At 48.7% G+C, this 20,914-nt stretch overlaps 1 protein-coding gene across 1 annotated transcript in view; it reads left to right on the forward strand.

Moving 5' to 3' along the window:
- Positions 1–20,363, forward strand: part of PLEKHH1 (pleckstrin homology, MyTH4 and FERM domain containing H1) — a gene marked incomplete at both ends in the record, with an annotated part of 35,977 nt that extends 15,614 nt beyond the window's left edge. The window contains 22 exons of the mRNA XM_080914300.1: positions 3,549–3,630; positions 4,146–4,237; positions 5,913–6,063; positions 6,247–6,374; positions 7,293–7,403; positions 8,318–8,404; positions 8,687–8,848; positions 9,545–9,625; positions 9,937–10,119; positions 10,631–10,739; positions 11,527–11,639; positions 12,174–12,350; positions 12,750–12,847; positions 13,567–13,744; positions 14,147–14,302; positions 15,274–15,374; positions 16,115–16,256; positions 17,227–17,369; positions 17,463–17,592; positions 19,383–19,457; positions 19,721–19,867; positions 20,208–20,363. Of these exons, the coding sequence (XP_080770426.1) occupies positions 3,549–3,630; positions 4,146–4,237; positions 5,913–6,063; positions 6,247–6,374; positions 7,293–7,403; positions 8,318–8,404; positions 8,687–8,848; positions 9,545–9,625; positions 9,937–10,119; positions 10,631–10,739; positions 11,527–11,639; positions 12,174–12,350; positions 12,750–12,847; positions 13,567–13,744; positions 14,147–14,302; positions 15,274–15,374; positions 16,115–16,256; positions 17,227–17,369; positions 17,463–17,592; positions 19,383–19,457; positions 19,721–19,867; positions 20,208–20,363 (2,802 nt within the window). The remainder of the gene's footprint in view (positions 1–3,548; positions 3,631–4,145; positions 4,238–5,912; positions 6,064–6,246; positions 6,375–7,292; positions 7,404–8,317; positions 8,405–8,686; positions 8,849–9,544; positions 9,626–9,936; positions 10,120–10,630; positions 10,740–11,526; positions 11,640–12,173; positions 12,351–12,749; positions 12,848–13,566; positions 13,745–14,146; positions 14,303–15,273; positions 15,375–16,114; positions 16,257–17,226; positions 17,370–17,462; positions 17,593–19,382; positions 19,458–19,720; positions 19,868–20,207) is intronic.
- Positions 20,364–20,914: the final 551 nt, after the last annotated feature.

Genomic DNA, 20,914 nt, shown 5'->3' on the forward strand with positions numbered 1-20,914 from the left:
ATATCCAGGGCTGAGCATGAGATAAGGCTCAGTCTGTCAGCAGTTGTGGTAAGGCTGGTGGGCAGGCCTGCCTGACCCACTCACCTAGGCAGGGCAGAGCCAGTCTGAAATGACACGTGCCCATGCCAAACCTGGGGTTTCAAGTGTCTTCTCATTCACTTTGATTCTGAGGTGACATGTGAAAGTGAAGGACTGTGCCCAAGGTCACGCAACTGTGTCGAATTTCTTCTTCCTATGAGAGTAGGCACGTTACTATGGCTGTAGACCAAGTTTCCTATCTCCAAAATGGGGGTAGTGAGTACTAATAGGGTTTGTTTATTTATTTACACTTAATGTGGGGGAGGGGTCTCATGTGCCGTGGTTCCCATGTAAGGTCGGAGGACAACTTACAGGAGTCAGTTTTCTCCTTTTCACTGTGCGGATTCTGGGAATCAAATTCAAGTTGTCAGGCCTGGTGGCAAGTGTTTGAGCTATCTGGCTGCTCCTCCCAATAGAGATCCTAGGAGGAGTGAATGTATACTGAGAGATTTTATAGAGATGGTTCAGCTCATCCAAAAGAGCCAGGTTTGAGTTCCTGCACCCCCATGGTCCTGGCTCACAAGTGCCTACAACTACAGTTTCAGATCAAATGACCGCTTCTGGTCTCCTCAGGCACCAAGAGCACACGTGGTGCTCAAACAAACATGCAGACAAACCCCCCTACATATTTAAACAGTTAATTAAAATGTGTATTGAGCAAGCACCTGTAAGTGGTTAGTGGTCTGTCATTGCTATTTTTGTCTCTGAGCCTTAGCTTCCTTATAGGTAACATTCTATACTGTGACCTGGTGTCTAGGGTGGAGGTGGGATCCAGATAAAATGAGGCTGAACGTGCACTGATACAGTGTGAGGATGGGGTCAGGGTTCTTTCTCCTGCGCTGAGTGTCTGACATCCGTGATAAGGTTAAAATAAAAACAAGGAGGGAGGGTATTACTAGTTCACAGTTCGCTGATGAGGGTAACACAAAGGCCTGGCGCAGAGTCTGGCACTGGAAAATATCCTCATCTTCACGAGGGATTAGGTGTTATAGCTCCCTTTGATAGACAGGAAAGTGGTGTCTACAGTGCAGCCGCTTCCCGGGGCCAGGCTTTTAATGAAGGAAAGAGGCTTTCAGTAGAGGCGTGGCTGCCCTGAAGCACAGCCCCAGCACTCTAGCTGCACTGACCCAGGACGCAGCCTCATAGATCAATGTAAGTACACTGTAGCTGTCTTTAGACACACCAGAAGAGGACATCAGAACCTATTACATACAGGTGGTTGTGAGCCACCATGTGGTTGCTGGGAATTGAACTCTGGACCTTTGGAGGAGCAGACGGTGCTCTAAACTACTGAGCCATCTCTCTAGCTGAGGTCAGACTTTTAATTAAGCCCAATGCCATGGTGTGTTAGGACATCTACTCCTGGTAGTGGAGAAAATGGATTCTTTCAGGTGGGCTGGAGGTCCTAATGTCAGCAGCACACATCCAGGTCTGCTTTTGAAGTGCTATTTCAGGGAGGCTTCCCACCTAGGATTTTGACTGTAGCCTTAACAGTGACTGCAGGCCAGCTCTCTGGGTGCTGTAAGACGCCTTCGGTCATGAGTGTTGAGTAAGGTTGGAAGTCAAGACAATAGGTGACAACGTGTGAGGTCCCTGGTGGTCAGCCTGACTTTAGTGGCCCCTGCTGTCCATTGTTATCTTGTTCTGCAGCCCTGAAGCTAAATGGGGACAAGGGAACAGTTGGACAGGGTGCTGAAAGAGGAGTTTGTTCAGTAGGTGTTACCTGAATGAACTATTGTTCACGTCGGCCATTTTACCAGAAAGTAGCTGCTCACTGTGGTTAACAGTGGTTCTTATATTTTGTCCAGACATGTTAAGTGTGTACACGTGTGTGTATGAGAGAGTGAAAGAGAGGAAGAAGGAGGAGGACAAATGAGAAGCTTTACCCAGGTGAGCGTGTAAGTCCCAGCGGCTCTGCTCCAGGCTCTCTCCAGGGAGCCCAGGAGCCCAGGCCAGCCTGGTAACATGATGAGAGCCTTCAAAAAGCCACAGCAGCAGAAGGCCCCATGTGCAGTCCTTTTCAGCTGCACTCAGGGTGAAGGTGTTAAGGCTCAGCGTTGGGTCTTTCCACTGACTGCACCCCACTTCCATCCAGCACCCAGGAACCCCAGTTTCTAGCAGTGCAGTGTAAGAAGAGGTTGTCGCCTATTTTCAGTCCCCTTTGTTACTTGCCAGCTCACCCAAAGTCCCCAGCTAAGCCTAGGCATCCCCTCAGGCAGTGACCACCAGCGGAGTCTGGAATTCAGAGAAGGACATCCTCAGTCCAAGTAGTTGATGACGGCAGTATACCTTCCTTTCCACTGTGCATAGCTCTTTTCTCTTAACCCTTTAATAACCGTGAGGGAGACAGTGGCCTTTGTCCAACAGAGCTACCTTTTGTTTGACCTTCCCTCAACTTTGAGTTTCATTTCTTTTATGAAGTGGGAGCCTGTCCTTGGTGAAAGTCCCTGCGTGATCATTATGGACAGAGATCTACACCCAGCTAGTCCTTCCTCACCCCAGATGTCACCGTCCTGCCTCAGTGTCTTCTACTGTCTTCCACCAGTCTTGCCATAGCTCTGGATACCTCAGCATATCATTCTGCATCACCCCCAGCCCCCCCCCCCAGGCCACACCCCAGTATTCATCCCTGTCTCTTTTTTAGTTGCTTCTCTGGTCCAGCATGTCAGACTTCCTGGTCAGCCCTGTGACTCATCAGTCACCTGAGAGGGGTTTCACATTCCCTGTAGTGAAGCAAACAGCTCTGGAGAAGCCTGGGAAGGGCCCTCTAGGCTGTTGGAGCAAAACTCTTTTGCCCTAGAGTGAGCTTCAGACTAGGGGAGTGGATAGTTAGTGCCAGAATTTTCTGCAGAAATGCTTTACTATAGGAACCTGGAATCCTGTTGGCTACAGCGGCTTTGTGGTTGGTCTTGGAAGCCTAACATATGCACATAGCTATTGTAGAAAGCGAATGCACCCTAGCCTTCAAACAGCTGAATTACAAAACAGTATCTATCTCCCTGTGGCTCTTCCTTCCCCATTGTCCACACTCTCAACCTCTGGGGTTGACACCGAGGACCCAGGGGTCTCTAAAACAGTCCAGAATCCAAGAAACGGGGAGGTTATTGATCAGCTCTCTTTAAACCTCCCTTGCCTCAAGAGAAAGAGTGGAGGCCAGAGGGAGTAAATATCTGTTGGGCATGGATCATGTCCTGAGATGTTTATATTATACATTTATTTGTATTTATACATTATATTATACATTAATTATTTAATTTGATTCCATTTTCAGACTCTTTAAAAAGTCAGTTGTATTTTAGAACTGAGAAATTAAGGCTTAGAAATGAAGACATTTGTTTAAAATCCCTCAGTAACCAGCTCCTTGTGAGTGGTGAACTCAGTTCTGCTAACTACAAGTCATACCTTCCCTCCACTTTCTTGGAATGGCTGAGGTGAGCCTAGTCGCTGATGGTCAGGACTTTTTCTTTCAGGAGAGCAGGATCTATGCAATGGCCACGTCAGGCATGCAGCTGTCAGACGTGTCTTCCCGAAGAAGTAATACTGCCTGCTGCGGTGAGTACAGTGGGCTGTGAAGGGCCTACTGATCTCCTATGGGGCTGGCTCCCATTCCCGGGCTGCAGCAGGTAGCAAGGACTGCCTGGAAACAGAAGTGGGTTACACAAGCTCGGTCTCATCTAGCAAAGAAGATCCTCAAGTCTTGCCTCCTGCCTCTGAATGTTTCCCTCCTGCAGGACTGGCCTGAGTGGGAAGAGCCCTGAGCCCCATGGTTCAGATGGGCACTGCCCACTGGCTCAGGAGTCACTGAGCACTCATGCCATCTGCAATGATGGCATATTTATAACTCACTTCGGCAAGAGTTGGACATGGTGTAAGCTTTCTGGAGAGGAACTGGTTAAGGGTGATGCCTGGGTTCTGTGGTAATGGGTTCTTTATTCTTGGGGACCATGAACCCCACAGAGAAACAGAAATAGGAAAAGGAGATAATTCAGGCTTTTGCCCAGTTTCCTCCCTGAGCTTCTGGCTGAGCTGTGCCTCCAGAGGTCATCACCTTCTTCTTTTCCCCTCAGCTTCGGGACCACCTGCCCTTGCATTCCCTGGAGCTTTCTCTGGCCTCATCTACAAGAATGTCACTGTGCCTGTCTACACAGCGCTGAAGGGGGTAAGCAAGTGCCTTGAAAAGGGGGCTGTCCCCACCAGCAGGAGCCGCTAATCCCAGGGAAGTGCTCTCATTGGCTGGAGGGTCAGGCACCTTCAAGTGGTGATCATAGTCAGGGAGCTCAGCCTACCTTGTGTGGTTGTTTTCTTTTTGGGAGAAAAGGAGTTTATTCAGTTCACTGCAGGGGGACCAAGATAGGCAGGAACAAGAGCACTGCCCACCCATCCTTTTGTCATGTTTGATAATTTATTATAAAGATTCATCATGTAACCGCAACATGATGTTTCCATCTTTTTGCCACTGGTTTTTGTCTGTTTTTGCAGTACCTGAGTTATAACACAGGGCCTCCTCTTCCTAGACAGATACTGTACTGCAGAGCTACACTTGCAGCCCCTGTTATTCATTTTTAAATCATATTAGTAATATTAGTAATGCTTGACAAAGCTTCTTCTTAGACGAATAAAAACATAAAAGTTTCTCTCACATTGCTTTCCCCAATTCCCAACCTCAAAGCCAACACTCATCAATGTACCTTGCTTACTCTGTGAGGCCTTCTGATGCAATTGATGACCTGCAGGTATGCACGTGTGACCCGTGCATACTCTCCTTCCTTCCGGCTTCCTCTGGCTTCCGCTCTTCTCCCGTCATACATGCAGGCAGACACACGCGCACAGGGATCTTGTACACATTTATGTCTTGGTTACTCACCTAACCGAGTTTTCTGAGTATTATCTCCGGAGTAGACGTCACTTTACCTTAGGTCTCCTCCCACTGATTACAGTAGATTGTATCCTACTTTTTAAAATATGAATTCCTTTTTAAAATACCAGTGTTGCAGTGAGCATCACTGTGCACTTATGCGTGTTTCTGTCAGAAGACAATTCTAGCTAGAGACAGTATTGCGGGCAAGTTCTATGAATGCTTTAGGTTCCGAACGGTTCTGCCAGATTACTTTCTCAAAGTGCACTGTGGGCTGGAGATGTAGCTCTGTGGTAGTGCACTTGCCAAGAAAGAGTGGGGCTTTGTGTTCTATCTTCAGTACTACCCACCCCACCCCCACCCCATCCCCCAGAAAAAGGAGAGAAGGGGAAAAAGATGAAGCAAGCAAGTGAACAAACATTTTCAAATGCTTTGTCACAATAGGACATTTCATTTGGGTTTTTGTTAGTTGTTTTGAGACAGGGTCTCACTGTGTATCCCTAGCTAGCCTGACCATATAGAGCAGGCTAGCCTCAAACTCTTCAGAGATCTCCCTGCCTCTGCTTCCTGGGTACCGGAAGTAAAGCCGGGTGCCACCATGGTCAGCACCGGAGTATCATTTGGCTGAGCTCCTGCTGCACTCACCGAACTGAAAGCTCTCCCTGTCTCAGTGTCCTGTACTACACTTGACTTGTGTTATGGCTTTCTAGCCCCCTAGTGGGAAGAAATGGCAGCTCTCTGGAGAACCACAGAAGTTGGGGTAGGGGCATGGGGATCCAGAGAGAAGCATGGAGGTAAGACCACAGGAGTGAGGTCAGAAAGGGACTTCACACTGCTTGGGACAACCATCTGGTCAGCAGTGCCTCAGCTGGGCGATGGCCTCATGTTCCCCAGACAGTGTGGGCATACCAAATTAGATACAGCTGCTGTGTGGAAGAGGGCTTGTTTCGAAGCTGTAGTTGGGGCTCCTGTCTTGCAGAAAGCCACACAGATCAGCAATGTGCCTTTTGTGGATGAGTCCTCTGGGTCGGATGATGACTGCGGCTCTCAAGCGAGTTTCCGGATGTCAGTCCCCTGCTCCGAGCATAGGAAGACCAGTGGACTAGGCAGCCCCCGAGCCATCAAGAGAGGTACAGAGAAGGAGAGGGGACTCTTGGTCTTTTCCTGCTTGGTCTCTGCCTGGGGTCCCTAACAGTTTTACCCTCAACTCCAGACTCAGGGGATCCCAGCAGGTAACGAAAGCCTTGCATCTCTGGCCATGGGTATTGGAAAGAGTGTGGGATCCCAGTCTTGATTCCTTCTCCTGTGGCCAGGGGTCTCCATGTCCTCACTGAGCTCCGAGGGTGACTATGCCATCCCTCCTGATGCCTGCTCACTGGACAGTGACTACTCAGAGCCCGAGCACAAACTCCAGCGTACTTCCTCCTACTCCACTGACGGGGTGAGCAGACATGTGGATGGGGAAGGGGCACTAGGTAGGAGCAGAGAGAGAGGACGGACCCTGAGAAAGTAGAGAAAAGGAGGCTCTAGTGGGGTTACAGAGACAGCTATGCACAGACCCCAAGATGATGAAAGAGAGTTCAAGCCCAGGAACTTCTCAGACCCCATGAGGTTTCTCCATCCTGACCCTCAGGTGCCGGCATGAGTTAACAGTTAGGCTTCAGCAGGCCGGGTGGCCGCCTCAGTGCTGTATTTGCCTCATGGTTTCATGGTTCTTGCTGTGTTCTATGGGTGTGGCTGTGGCTCAGACCTGCCTGCTTTCTCCCACCTCTGATGCCTCGAATGGCCTCCCTCCTCTCAGCTAGTCCATGTAAAAGAATCTGGTCTTCCGGTTAGCGTAGTGGTTCTCAACCCCTTGGGAGTCAAATGACCCTTTCACAGGGGTCACATATCAGATATCCTGAATATCAGGTATTTTACATTACTATTCATAACAGTAGCAAGACTACAGTTATGAAGTAACAACAAAAATAATTTTTTGGTTGGGGGTCAGCACAACATGAGCTGTGTTAAAGGGTCAGCACTAGGAGGGTTTGGAACCACTGACTTAGGTGAGTTCAGATGCCACTCTTCCCTGAAGCTTTCCCTGGCCAGCTCCTCTGCTACTTACAGCCCCTGGTGTGCCATCTTCTCACGGTGGCAGGGTGTGCCTTCCCCAGTCATCACTGAGACCCTTCATGGTAGGACTGCCATAGTTTATTCAGTTCTCTGTGGATCTCGTAAGAGTCCAGAGCCTGGAAATAAACACTCACTAAACAAAACATGACAGTGGTGGCCTAGTGGTGGTCTTGAGTGAGGTCTGGCAGCCTTCTGTGACTCTCCCCTCTGTCCCCTCTTCTCTCCCTGCTTTCCACCTCAGGAGGCGCTGGAAAAGTCGGGCTACCTGCTGAAGATGGGGAGCCGGGTGAAGACATGGAAGAGGCGCTGGTTTGTCTTGAGACAGGGACAAATTCTATACTACAAGTCTCCGGTGAGACCCTCCTCAGGACCATAGTCACAGCCCCGACCTAGAACCATGTAAGGGGCTTAAGGAAAGGCAGTGTGACTCAAGGCCTGGCAGGTAGAAGACTTGACAGCCTGACTGGCCTCTGCAGTTGCTGAGCCACATAGGATACTCTGAGGTAGTCACTGTTTTCAGAATAAGCTGGAGGGACTGTCAAAGCAGTCCAAGGCCAGTCAGTTAGGAATTTTCTCTTTCTTCAGAACTGGCCTTGTAAAAGGTTGTTCCCAGGCTGCCCTCACCTTTTCTGGATTGTTCTAACAGAAAAATTCATTGCTTACCCCTCCTTACTCCAGTCTGGAATTGAGCCTTGGATGTTGAGAACTAGGTTGGCAGAACCAATCATAATGTTTTTATAAAGAGGACAAAAAGGATTTGTCTCTTGTGAAACTGATTGCTTACTAGGTGTTGTTTCCGGCTCCATGTTAAGGGTTCTGAGCCTATATACCTCAATGAGAAACATGCCACTATCAACTAGTAATGTCTGTAATAATACTGGAAAGGATAATTGTGATTTATGTGTCCTTTTGACTACGGCTCTTGCCATGGCCTACTAAGTAGCTGGGACTAGGCACATGTCACCACACATAGCTTGGTCAGAGGACTAGAAGGGCTTTATAGATGGGTTTCTGGTCCCATTTTGAAGTCTCACTCTTCTTTCTGAGATCTTTTGAGGCCTGGGTTAGAGGGTTTCATGCTCCTAATTAGGGTTTTATTTTGTTAGAATAAAAGTTTGGAACAAGTACCATAATACCATAGTCAGGGGAGCTTGGGAATCTCTTTCCTTTGATAAAGGAAGGTTTCCGTGCCCTGGTGGTGTGAGACATGGTGATCCGAGAAGCCTCTAGATCCAATGCTTGCCTCTTCACTCCTTCCTTTCACAGAGTGACATCATCCGGAAACCTCAAGGTCAAGTGGATCTGAACTCTCATTGCCAGATTGTTCGAGGGGAAGAAGCACAGACATTCCAGGTGAGCCTGCTTGGAACCGCAGCATAGACTGTATGGTGCTGGGTTTAGATATGGCTGTGACAGAAGCAAAGAGGAGGTCAAAACAAACGAGTGGATGATATCGTACCACGAGAAGGTTGTGAGCACGAGAAAGAAGAGATGGAATGAGAGAGAAAAGGAAGGGAAGAAAGTCAGGGAGGACAGGGAGGGGGAGAGAACAGGTGGCCAGTGGGAAGACCAGCAAGTTGAAAGATCTGTGCCATCAGACTGTCACTGGCTCTAACCCACACCCCACTCCCACAGCTCATCTCTGGAAACAAAATCTACTACCTAACAGCAGAGTCCCCCAGCCTCCTGGAAGAATGGATCCGTGTCCTACAGAGCCTGCTGAAGGTGCAGGTCACTGGCCCTCCAGCCCTGCATCAGGGGGGCACCAAGCCGACTGTGAAGGGCTGGCTGACCAAGGTATGAGGTGGGGCTGGCCGGGAGGGATAGGAGCCCAACCTGGGTGTGCCCAGAGATGTAGGCTCCATTCTCCAAGACTGCATCCCAGTGCTTAACAGGTTGGCCCTCAAAGATGGTCTGAGCATACAAAATGAATGTGGTGATTCTGGAAACAGATGGGGGCTGTCAGAACAATTACTCTCAAGACAGAAGGAAAAGAAATGTTTTTACTTAACGTTTAGGACATTAGTCACTGCCCTCCACAGTCTAACTGGCTGTGTTGGGATGTGTGAGGGAAGTTACCCAGGGTGCATATTAGCAGGGCTGAACACTTTCAGGAACAGCTATTGAGCTTAGCGAGCTGGTGCTTCCCACCAGTCTGTTGTTCTTTTCGGGAGTGCAGTTGCTGTTCCCTGGTGATTTATGGCACATTACTTGGTGTTGCACATTGCCAGGGCCTTTTATTCTTGCGGCATCCTTATAACTCTTGTCTATGCCAACTAGAAGGTGCTTCCCATATCCATATTCTGATTTCTGGGATAATCTTTCACTGGCAGCTCATAGGTCCCTTGGGTGGCCCAACAGTGGCTGGGTTACATACTGGAGCAGCTTCACCATAAAAGAGGACCTGGTTTGGCAAGCTTCCCTGTGGCCTGTCTTGGCTAGACCTGGATTTATTTTGGCGTCCTGGTTCCAATGAAGGTATTTTACTTACAGGTAAAGCATGGCCACTCCAAGCTGGTCTGGTGTGCCCTTGTTGGAAAAACCTTCTACTACTACCGGAGCCACGAGGACAAGGTATTTTATGCCTTTCCTGACAGTGCTGCCTCCAAACTGCACAGCTACATGCCACTTACAGCAGTCCCTAGCTTGCCTACAACAAATGCAAAGGTCAGCTGTCCAGCTCCCTCCTGAGCACGTGACAGCATCATGGCCGGAGTAGTCAGTTGGCAGGTTCCTAAGCAGTCTTGTGTTTCTGGCCTGGCTGAGATGCTGCCTCTTCGATCTCCTCACATCTGCCCTCTGTCCAGTCCCACACAGCCTAAGCATTCAGAAAAGGAGACTCCTCTCCCCCTGTTGTCCTATTCATGGAAGGCTCATGTCCACAGAGACCCCTGGGCTGCCTACCTGTGCAGGACGCTCGCATAGAGGAAGTGGATCGATCCTGTGACTCAGACGAAGACTATGAAGCTGGAGGAACTGGACGCTTGCTGTCCTCCCACTGCACACTGGTGCTACACCCACCAGAGCACAGCCCCACCTACCTCCTCATAGGCACCAAGCATGAAAAGGTAAGGGAGGAGCTTGACCTGTGTTCTGACTCCCCTTCTCTCCCCTGAGCTTTCAAAATCCAAGTTTATTTCCTCCTGGACACTGAATGGGACACATTCCAAATGAACAGCATCTCTTCATCATGGGCCATGATAGAGCTACAACTTGGAAATTTGAGTTTATAGCCACCTGGCCATGTCTTTCTCTTTGGAGTGGTGATCTTGACTCAATGCCAGCCAAACTAATGAAAGAAAGCCTACCTCCCTCTACACATCCACAGCCCAAGACAGGCTCTCACATAGCCCAGGCTGATCTTGAACTCCCTGCTTCAGCCTCCTAAATCCTGCTATAACATTATTACAAGTATGCACCTCCATTCCCATCTTAGAATTATAGGCTGCCTTTTTGCAGGGGTGGTGGTGAGAATCAAACCCAGAGCCTCACAAGTGTTCTGTCACTGAGCTACATTTCCTGCCACAAACTCAATCTCGCCGACCACATTAGCATCTGATTATTTTCTGCCTTTCCCAGGATACATGGCTTTACCACCTCACAGTGGCTGCAGGTGGCAAAAGTGCCAAGGTGGGCACTGTCTATGAGCAGCTCATTGGGAAACTGATGGATGGTGAGGGAAACCCAGGTAAGGAAAGCGTGGCCATCACTGTCCGGTGGCAGTAAGTGGCAGGGTACTAACTGGACAAGAAGCAGAGAGTGCTGTTACGCATAAGCTGCATTAAGCATGCCTGAGGGAAGTCCCACCCTACGCTCCAGTGTTTTGCCCTCTGTCTCTGGCCAAAACACAGAGTGTGAGGGAATCTGCCTGGGAAACAGACTTTTCAGAAACCTAGGTAAATGTTTTACTCTGTTTAATTTGTAGCTTTGTTAGCTATGCAGAAGACATGGGGGTGGGGTCGGGGCGAAGGGGCAGCTGGTTAAACTATAGTTAGTTCGTTAATAAGTGAAGCTTCAGTGTGGACCAGACTAACCTAAGTCTGGGATTTTGGGAGTCCTTATTTTGTTACTAATTCTCAGGGTCCTCGAGGACCAACCTGAGGTGCCTTTACTACTGCTGAGGGTTGGTATGTTTCAGGCTGATACATCTGTTCCTCCAACCTAAACTGGAAGGAAGGCAGTTCCTGCACGGAGACACTGCTCCGTGAGTCATGGAGACACTCACGACTTTGTTCACTTAGCCCTTTGCAGCTCCTCAGCAAAGCTTTGGCCACCTTCCCTCACGGCTATGTGTGGGAATGTGCAACTGGCAGTACACTGGCATGGCCTTCAGCCTATAGATGACCAACCCAGCAAAACCCATGTTTCCCATAGAGTTAAGCCACAACCTTCCTTGCAAGTCGAAGCTGGGGCAGGTAGGCAGGTGAGTTTTCTCTGTAGTAATTGCACTGTTCTCTGGTTTGTGCTTTGTGCAGACTCCCCACTCTGGAGGCACCCCATGCTGTGCTACAGCCGAGAGGGGCTATGCGCCTCCCTTACCACCCTGCCCTCTGAGGCTCTGCAGACGGAGGCCCTCAAACTCTTCAAGGTAACGTGCGAGGCCTGTTGGATATTGGTGCCCAAGCTCAGCCTGGCATAGCTTGACCCCATCAAGGCACAGGAGAACTCTGTGGTTACAGGGTGGCCCAAAGGTTGTGGAGAGGAAGAGAAAGTCCCACGGGGTTTCCTTTATGGCAGAAACATAACCCTTCTGCAACCCAGGAAGAAGCTCTCAGGCTCTAGGAAATGCCAGCAAAAGGAATTTGCTAAGGGGCTTGTGTGTTGCTAAATGCTCACAGTTCAGCACAAGAGGCAGAGGCGGGACTTGGCGTTAAATGCCGGTCTGAGCTTCATTGTGCTACCTGTCTTGAAAAAAATATTTTCTGCTGGTGTACCCAAACTTATGTAATAGAAACATTTAAAGAAGGTGTAATTCTGCCCCTAAAGTAGCCCCTTTCAGTCTCACATGCAGAAACAGTCGCTCCCTCTGAGAAGGCTGACAGTTAGTGACCTTGAGTCTTTCTTGAGGCTCTGTAGTACCAGTGCATGTCACAAGAATAACCCACTGCCATCCTCCTTCCAGTCCTGCCAGCTCTTCATCAATGTGCCCGTGGAAGCCGCTTCAGTGGACTACCACGTGTCCCTGGCTCAGACAGCACTGCAGGTCTGCCTCGTTCACCCTGAGCTGCAGAGCGAGATCTACTGCCAGCTCATGAAGCAGAGCAGTTGCCGCCCACCTCAGAAGCACTCTCTCATGCAGGTGGGCATGCGCTGGGACATTGCAACTGGCTGGAGCCATTAGTAAGAGCTGTTTAGGGGCAGAGAAGGTGGTAGCAGGTACCTGGCAGGTGTTCTCCAGTCCCAGACAGTGGGCAGCTTCTGTGCTGCAAGTTGCTTGAGCATGGTTGCCTGATGTGTGCATGCTCATAGTGTGGCTACCATTCTGATGTGTGCATGCTCACAGTGTGGCTACCATTCTGATGTGTGCATGCTCACAGTGTGACCACCATTCTGAGCAATGCTTGGCTAAGGCAAGCTACCCCTGTACCTGCCAAAGGGGTTGAGATTCTGGTTGGGGAAAATAGTGTAGGCTCTGTAGCTCAACACTGCAGTAGCAGCATCCCAGCACTGACCCCACACTGCCTGTGTTCCATGGTAGTGCTGGCAGCTCCTGGCTCTATGTGCCCCACTCTTCCTGCCTCAGCATCACTTCCTCTGGTATGTCAAACAGCAGCTTCAACGCCATGCAGATCCCAGGTAAGCGAAAGCATTTTCTCTGTCACTCCTACAGTATTGACAGGCATGATTCAAAGGGATGAGGGAAAGAAGAGGTTGGATTAACGACATCTCCCCTCAGACCTGCTCGGGACTGAGAGACACATTACTGTGTACACCTGAACAGGTGGAGAACTGGGCAGACTTTGAACACCAATCCATGTGTGCTTGGGTATTTGGGGGGGACATTCTCATGGGATAGCTGTGCTATCCCAAATTATCCCCAATTCCTCCTCTTCTGGCTTCTACAAGAGAATATCCATGTAGGGGTGGGGATTAGCTCAACTAGGGCAGACACAAAGCCCTGGGTTAGATCCCTAGAACAGTTTTTAACAAGGAAGGAAGGAAGGAGGAAAGGAATCAATCAGTCTATGGCAGCCATGTGCTGCAGATAAGTCCACAGTGACAAATGCAGCAGGTGAGAGGGCTCAGTAGGTAAAGGTGCTTCTTGCCAAGGCTGACAACCTGAGATCAACTCCCAGGACCCACATGGTAGGAGAGAAACAACTCCCACAAGTTGTCCTCTAACCTCCACAAGTGTACTCCCTCCCCCAAATAAAAATATAATAACATCCCATGCTAGTTTCTAGGTCCCCACAGCTAGTCCAGTTAGTCCAGTTAGCTTCTATCCTGGCTCAGTGTGGGCAGACACCCCAGAGTGCCAAGAGGAAGGAATTGCTAATGTTCCCTTCTGTTTTCAGGAGTGACACTGGCCAGTATGCCACATACTGCCAGCGAGCCGTGGAGCGAACCCTGCAGACGGGAGAACGGGAGGCCAGGCCATCACGTATGGAAGTAGTGTCCATCTTGCTACGAAACCCCTTCCATCACTCCTTACCCTTCAGCATCCCTGTGCACTTTGCCAATGGGACTTACCAGGTAAGGAAGTTGAGCATGTGCCCTATCCCATATCACTATCTAGAGAATACTTCTGGGTGCTGCTAAGCCTTTTGTAAGCTTTCAGATTAAGCCTAGATTTGAGGTGGGGATGGTATGCATAGTGCGTGAAAGGAGAAAGAAGATTGAAGGTAGGTTTTCTGAGCTTATTTCGTGAACAGGGAAGCTGAGACACGGGACCAGAAAAGCATGATATAAGACTCCCAGAATATTGACTACAAAAAAGTTCCAGCTTAGTGAGCAGGCTCAGCTTCCTCTGAATGTGATGTAGAAACCAACTGGCTTTGACATCTTGCCTTCACCCTTGTTCATACTGTTTCACAATTCCCCGTGACAGTTCCTCAGAAAGTTTGCTGGTTCAGGGTGCCTCTCCCCCATTCCCAGGTGGTTGGTTTTGATGGCTCCTCCACAGTTGATGAGTTCCTTCAGCGGCTGAACCAGGAGACAGGCATGAGGAAGCCATCCCAGTCTGGCTTTGCCCTCTTTACGGATGATCCTTCTGGCAGGGACCTGGAGCACTGTCTTCAAGGGCGTGTTAAGGTAAACACCCCACTCCTACCTCTTAGCTCAGAGATGTAGGTGGGATCAGAGCCTGTCCCATGTGCTCGCCTAACTCTTCAGAGTCCTGTCTGGTGCTGAAACCAAGATGCTATCTCCAGGTTAGCATTTCTGTGACATCCTAAAATGCATTATCTGTGCAGGCAGAGAAAACTACATGTGACCTTGACCCTGGAGACAAAATCATCACAGCCCTGCCTCCCTCACAAGACTATGCGGCATCTAGGGGCAGAGCCTCTTAGCCCAGTGTAAAGATGAGGAAGCCAGGCAGCAATGATACCTGCCCACTGAGGCCGACAGCGTGATGAGATCCAGTGGGTGTGGGCCATCACGTAGTGTTCACTGTCTGACTGTGCTTATGGACAGATGCTTATAGATTCAGAGTTCAGGGCAGTAGGTCCTCATTGTACCTCTGTAGGTGGAAAGCTCTGGAAAGAGTTAATCTGTACAGTGGTCTGGGAACTAGTTCCACGAGGGTGTTAAGCATTTGTGGGAATGTACTGCCACATTGGATGGGTGCATCTGTCTCCAGCATCTGCGTTGTTATCCTAGAACAAAGGGCTAGTCTTTAGCAGTGCATGAAAAATTGACATATCTTCCTAGTAAATGTCTGGGTGTCTGTAAGGCTTTGGTCAGAGCGGGCATTTGGGTGTTTATTGAAAGGAGAATCTGGCGAGTGAAATAAAAATGGAGCCACAATGCCATGGATTTTGATTGGGGCCTGCCTAGTCTGGTCCCTCAGATGCCAGCCTTCCCAAAAGCCGGTGTGGCAGCAGTCATTTCTTGGATGCTAACTACATCCTTGGTGCTATCTAGCTCCTCATCTGGAAGAGAACTGGTAGGCACTTCCCATCCTTACAGCCTGAGACCTCACAGGGCCCTCACTCAGCTCTGGCTGTACCTTATTCCCCACACAAGGGGCTTTGCTGACATTCATCTTTTGCCTCTTTAAGATCTGTGATGCCATTTCCAAGTGGGAACAAACGCTGAAGGAGCTGCATCCTGGAAAGTCTGAGGGTGGGACACGAGTTGTGAAGCTGATGTACAAGAACAGGTCCTGAGAGCTGCCTGAGGGCGGGGTGGATATGAGGGCTGCCACTGGGCACCAGCTCATCACTTCCCAAACATGGTGGCTTGTCCCAGTAAGGCAGAGAGGCCTGTAGTTACTACCCTGTGGCAATCATGAGATGGGTTTCAGGTTGGCCCTGTTCTGATCCTTCAAGAGACCCTGATAGTGCAGGTATTCTGTTGGCATTCTCTATACTGCCGTGTGCACATGGGTATACATACATGCCACAAAAGCATACTAAGGCCATGGGATGGCTGTACACTACCTTATGAGAGCGCAGATTTGTATAAGCACCAAATATTTAAAGCTAAGGAATAAAAAGTTCCTGTATATCAATTTCAGGAGACACACAAATACTTTCTACCAATTTAAGAAGGAGATATTTATCCCAGTATGTCTCCAGGCAAATAGTCTCAATTAGTCTCTTGGGAGTCTTAATTCATCCAGACCCCTATTAAACTGCGATTCTAGGTACCAGAATCTTCATGCAAAATGCATGTGTAATGGTGGTGTGTTCAGGACTAAACACCTGTTCCTCTGGGTGAGACCTGCATGCCCACATCTAGGTTAGGCTAGGCTACAAGTTTCTTGGGTAGTAGAAAAGAGGCTTACAAATGGTGTAAACAGTTATCTTCACTTGAAGGATCAAGATAAAGATTCAGGGAAAGCCTTATTTTTGTTTAGGGTGCCAGCTGAGATCTGGCTTTTCACTGTCTTCACTGTAGGCTATACTTTCGAAGTCAAGTCAAAGGGGAGACAGAGAGAGAGCGGCTGCTACTTGCCTTCCAAGCCAATGGAGAGATAGTGGCAGGAAGATTTCCAGTCACCAAGGAACTGGCCCTTGAAATGGCTGCCTTGATGGCCCAGGTAGGTGTTTCATGGAAACACCATGAAACCCGACAAGACTGCGGATCCTATGGCGACTGGGAGGGGCTCTATTGTACAGAGAAAAACCTCCTTAGTCACTGCATATGGATGCTGTGTGCAGAAGATACAGGGAACTGAAAGCCTGGGCTTATACCCCAGCCTCTCTCCTATATGAGAGCAGTTTGGTCAAGTTGCTTCTCTGTGCTTCAGTTTATTTGAAACTGAACCTCCCCCCCCCCAGCTACTGTCCAGCATGTACTTGAGCAGAGTATATATGTCCCACGGTGCACTTGATATATCATTTTATAAACCATCCCACATTCTAAGTAGTAAGCTAAGAGCACATGTTTAGAATGACTCTCCTTTGTATTTCATGTAGAAGGCTATCTGCTAGGGGTATCCACGATACCTCCATGGTTCCTGTGGATGTAGCCAGATGTGGTGGCACACACCTATAATCCTGGCATTTGGAGAGCTAAGGCAGAGTTGGCACAAATTCAAGGCCAGTCTGGGTTCCAAGCCAGCCCGAACTGCATAGTGGTCTCCATGGTTATAATCATCAATGTGAGTACTCTGCAGCAAGCCCACAAGCAACATGCCAGATGGATTTGCCTGTGCACTTTTCATGCCCACTTAGGAGAAGGAAGTTGACATTCAGAGTTTAAATAATTTGAACAAAGTTTAAGGGGCTGATGCCTGAGCTCGATGTCTGACACCAAGCCCTCCTCTGTCCTCCACAGTCTGTAACCCCTTCCATCTTCTAGCATTTAGCCACAAATGAGAGCTGATCTAGACAATCTACTATTCTAGGACCTTAAGGATGGTTCCTTAATGTCTATGGCACATGGGGTTAATTCTCATCATTTTTTATCTGATATGGCAGTGATGTGGTAAGGGGTCACCTCTCGAACTGCAGCAGCACCTTCATCCATCCACCCAGACTCATGACTACTATCTCTTTCTACCTCAGGTGGAGTATGGGGACTTGGAGAAGCCTACGCTACCAGGCCCTGGTGGTACACCTCCTGCCAAAGCTCAGCATCTCCTCCAGCAGGTCCTTGACAGGTTTTACCCTAGGCGCTATCGAAATGGAGCACCCCCTGAGCAGCTGAGGTAGGCTGGAGGGAAGGACTTACAGGGGAGAGCTGTGGGGAAAATGGGCAGGCACTTCACGGAGCACCATGTCTTTCCACCCACATGAACCAGGCACCTGGCAGATATGATGGCCACCAAGTGGGCAGCATTACAAGGCTGCTCCCCTCCTGAGTGCATCCGCATCTACCTGACTGTGGCTCGGAAATGGCCTCTCTTTGGTGCTAAGCTCTTTGCTGCTCAGGTGAGTGACAGGAAAAGGAATTACCAGACCCTTGGATGCTGTTTTTCCTGGAGCCTCCCTCCCCTCTGTCTGGTCATAAGCCCATCCATCCAGGCTGCAGCCCCCACCTCCTCACTATCAAACATTAGGCGTTGCTATCCCCTCACCCATTTCTGACCAGACCACGGTCCACAATTGACTTATCTATCATTCGGTTGTTTATCCTCATGTTTCCTTTACTGACTTGCCAGAGCTTCTCCTGCAAAGACAAGCTCATCTAATTCACATGTGAAGATTCAGACTGAAAAGACAATGTATGACCCAAACAAACTCATCTTGACTGGCTACCCAAAAGTCCAGAGGTAGACAGAAATGGATCACCCAAGGGAATCAGACTATGCAGACAGCAATTACTTTCACCTCTGCATTGAAGGCCAGGAGGCAAACAGTAATTTCAGTTGGAAGTTTCCATCAGTAGGAGTCTGGTATGCATGAACTTTACAGTTAATCACAGACATTACCTGTGACCAGACATTATAATCAGACATTGAGACTGGAACCAGATCCTGTTCATTGAAGCTACAAGTAAGAAAATGGACATTCACTCATCTGTCTTAACGTAGACAGATAGGTTGTTGAAAGCATAGTTCTAGTTCCAGCTGTTTAAAGTTATAAAAAGGCTGGGAAGAAGGCTCAGCAGTTAATACTTGCTACATTTCCATAGGACCTAGGTTTAATTCCTAGCACCCATGTGGTGGCTCACAACCATCTGTAATTCCAGTCTGAGGAGATCCAGTGTCCTCTTCTGGCCTCTGGATACAGGCACACATGAGGTATACAGACACACACGCAGGCAAAACAACCCTACACAAAGTAAATTTAAAAACTGTTCTTAAAGATCTGAACAAATCAGTCCCTTGCTTTCAAGAGGCTTTCCAACTTGAGGGAACAGAACAGTGGAGGCATGGTGCACAGTCCTACAGTATATTCCTCATGATTCCTGTCTTTTCAGTCTTTCATAGCAACATTAACCTCTATCTGTTTAATTTGGGGAATACGCTGGGGACCAAACCAGGACTTTGCACATGAATACTTTTCTGTCCCTAAGCTATACCTCCAGCCCAGAGTGTGGCACATGTTCCTGGGAGGGAGGGAGGGAGGGAGGGAGGGAGGGAGGGAGGGAGGGAGGGAGGGAGGGAGGAAGGAAGGAAGGGAGGGAGGTGGTGGTTGTTGTGAAGTAAAAATACAGCACTGTTGTAATAGAAAGCTGCTGGCCTAGAAGGTTGGGAAAAGCTTCACAAAAGGGTCTCAGTCTCTCTCCTTCCCTCAGCCTTTTGGGTTGCCTGGAGTACCCTCACTGTGGCCCTGACAGAAATACCCAGGAGATAGCTACCAAATAGTCACAAACTCACTGAAAGGACCTAAGATCCATCTCATTAAATTCTTGTCACTCTATTTCTTTTATAGTCCCAAGGAAATTGGTTAAGGCAAGATGTATTTTGCTTGTGAGAATTTAGGGTCCAGGAGAAAATACCTACGACCGAGCTACACAGCCAGCCCCTAGTTCAGTTTGCATTCTGACTACAGTTCTTTCCCTCCTGTTCCACCTTTTGGATGTTGGATGGCAGAGCCCCAAGGCCAATGCCTCCTTCTACAAGCATCCCTGATGCTGTATTAATGCTGTTTTCTGTGTTTTCCACGATGACATTATTGCCCATCAGACTCTGGATGGACCCCTCTTCCTCAGAGAGTACTTATATTCAGAATCTCTAACTGCAGGTGTGCCTGATACACTTTTCCTGTTTCTGCAGTCTTCTAAGGAGAACACGCTGGTGTGGATTGCTGTGAATGAGGATGGTGTGAGCATCCTGGACCACCGCACTATGGTATGAGAGGAAGGGGCTGGTTCTAAGCCTTCTTATTCTTAAGCACTTGTATTGTCTTCTCTGCTCTGGTCAGAGGCCTGAACTAAGTGGTGGTGGTTTCTCTCTCTGACTCCTGCTGAGCAGTACTGTCCTATAGTCTGAGCACAGCTTACATACATCAAGATTTAGCTCTCCAAATGATCATCACTTTGGGGTTCTCCCTGGTTAAGGCTCTGTGTCTAAAAGAAACAGCTTTCCCTGAACTCGACTGGCTCCTCCCACAGCAGGTGAACATCACTTATCCCTACTCTTCAGTAACAACGTTCGGTGGCTACAGGGATGACTTCATGCTTGTGATTAGATCCATTCCAGACCAGAGCTCTGGAAAAATCCATATTGACAAGTTGACCTTCCGAATGCCTGCTCCCAAGGTGGGTCTGACGGTTACTTTAACAGTTTACTTTGGCTTGGTGTGACATAGTAAACTTGATACTTAGAAAACTCTGGACAGCATTCCCAAGGGTTCGGGTGGAATAGCATGTCCATCTCGCCACTAGCTGGAACTTGGTGGGAACTACCTGATCCAGCCAGTGCTGTTCCTCCTATCCTCAGGAGGGTACTGTGCATCTCAGACTCTCTAGGCCAACAGAGGTACAGTTTACTGGGCAGCTAAAGCACAGGTACTCTGTGTACCCAATGTTATAGCCAGTGAAAAAAAAACAGCATACAAGATAAGGCTAGCTTAATCCTTCCCTTCCCTGACCTCTTTAGATTACAGAAACTACCTTAATGATGGCCAGCTACATGAACCACTGTTCTGCAACTGTGAACCTATCAGCCAAGCTCCCTGAAGCCCGCCAGCCCAAAGACCTGGATGGACCATTCTTTGCTTCTGTTTCCTCAACTAAGGGGTCAGCTTTGCTGTGAACGTTTCTCCTCCCCATACCCTTGCCTCCACTGGTGCCTCTGGGATTAGATTTATATCCTGGACTACTGTGATGGGTCTAATGGCCCCCCCTCAGACTGTTCTGTGAAATGTATATGTCAGGGTCCCTTGAAACCTTTGTGCCCTTTAGGTGCCTTACCTTTCAAGGCCCAGTGTTTTAAGATTCAGACCCAACATCAAAACCACTATTTCTTTTACAAGAATACTGACTCTGGATGCTACCTGATTCTAGACTGAGACAGGGATGGCCCACAGTTACCAGGGCAATGGTACTGTATTCGGGGCTTCTGCACTGATACTCAGGGAAGCTCATTTTTTATATTGTACATGGTCTTTACGTGGGGACTTATACTTGAAGTTTTCTGAACATCCCTGAATAAAATAGGACTAGAATTCCTAATTCACCTAAACTCTGGCAAATGCCTACAAATCTCTAAAATTGGACTTCTTTTCCAAATGGGAAAAACGCTGGCAAAGCCAGAGAAACGAAAAATGACAAGCCTCCCCTCCCCGCTGTTGGTGAGGAGGCATT

Source organism: Micromys minutus (assembly GCF_963924665.1).
Source record: "Micromys minutus genome assembly, chromosome: 1".
NCBI lineage: Eukaryota > Metazoa > Chordata > Mammalia > Rodentia > Muridae > Micromys > Micromys minutus.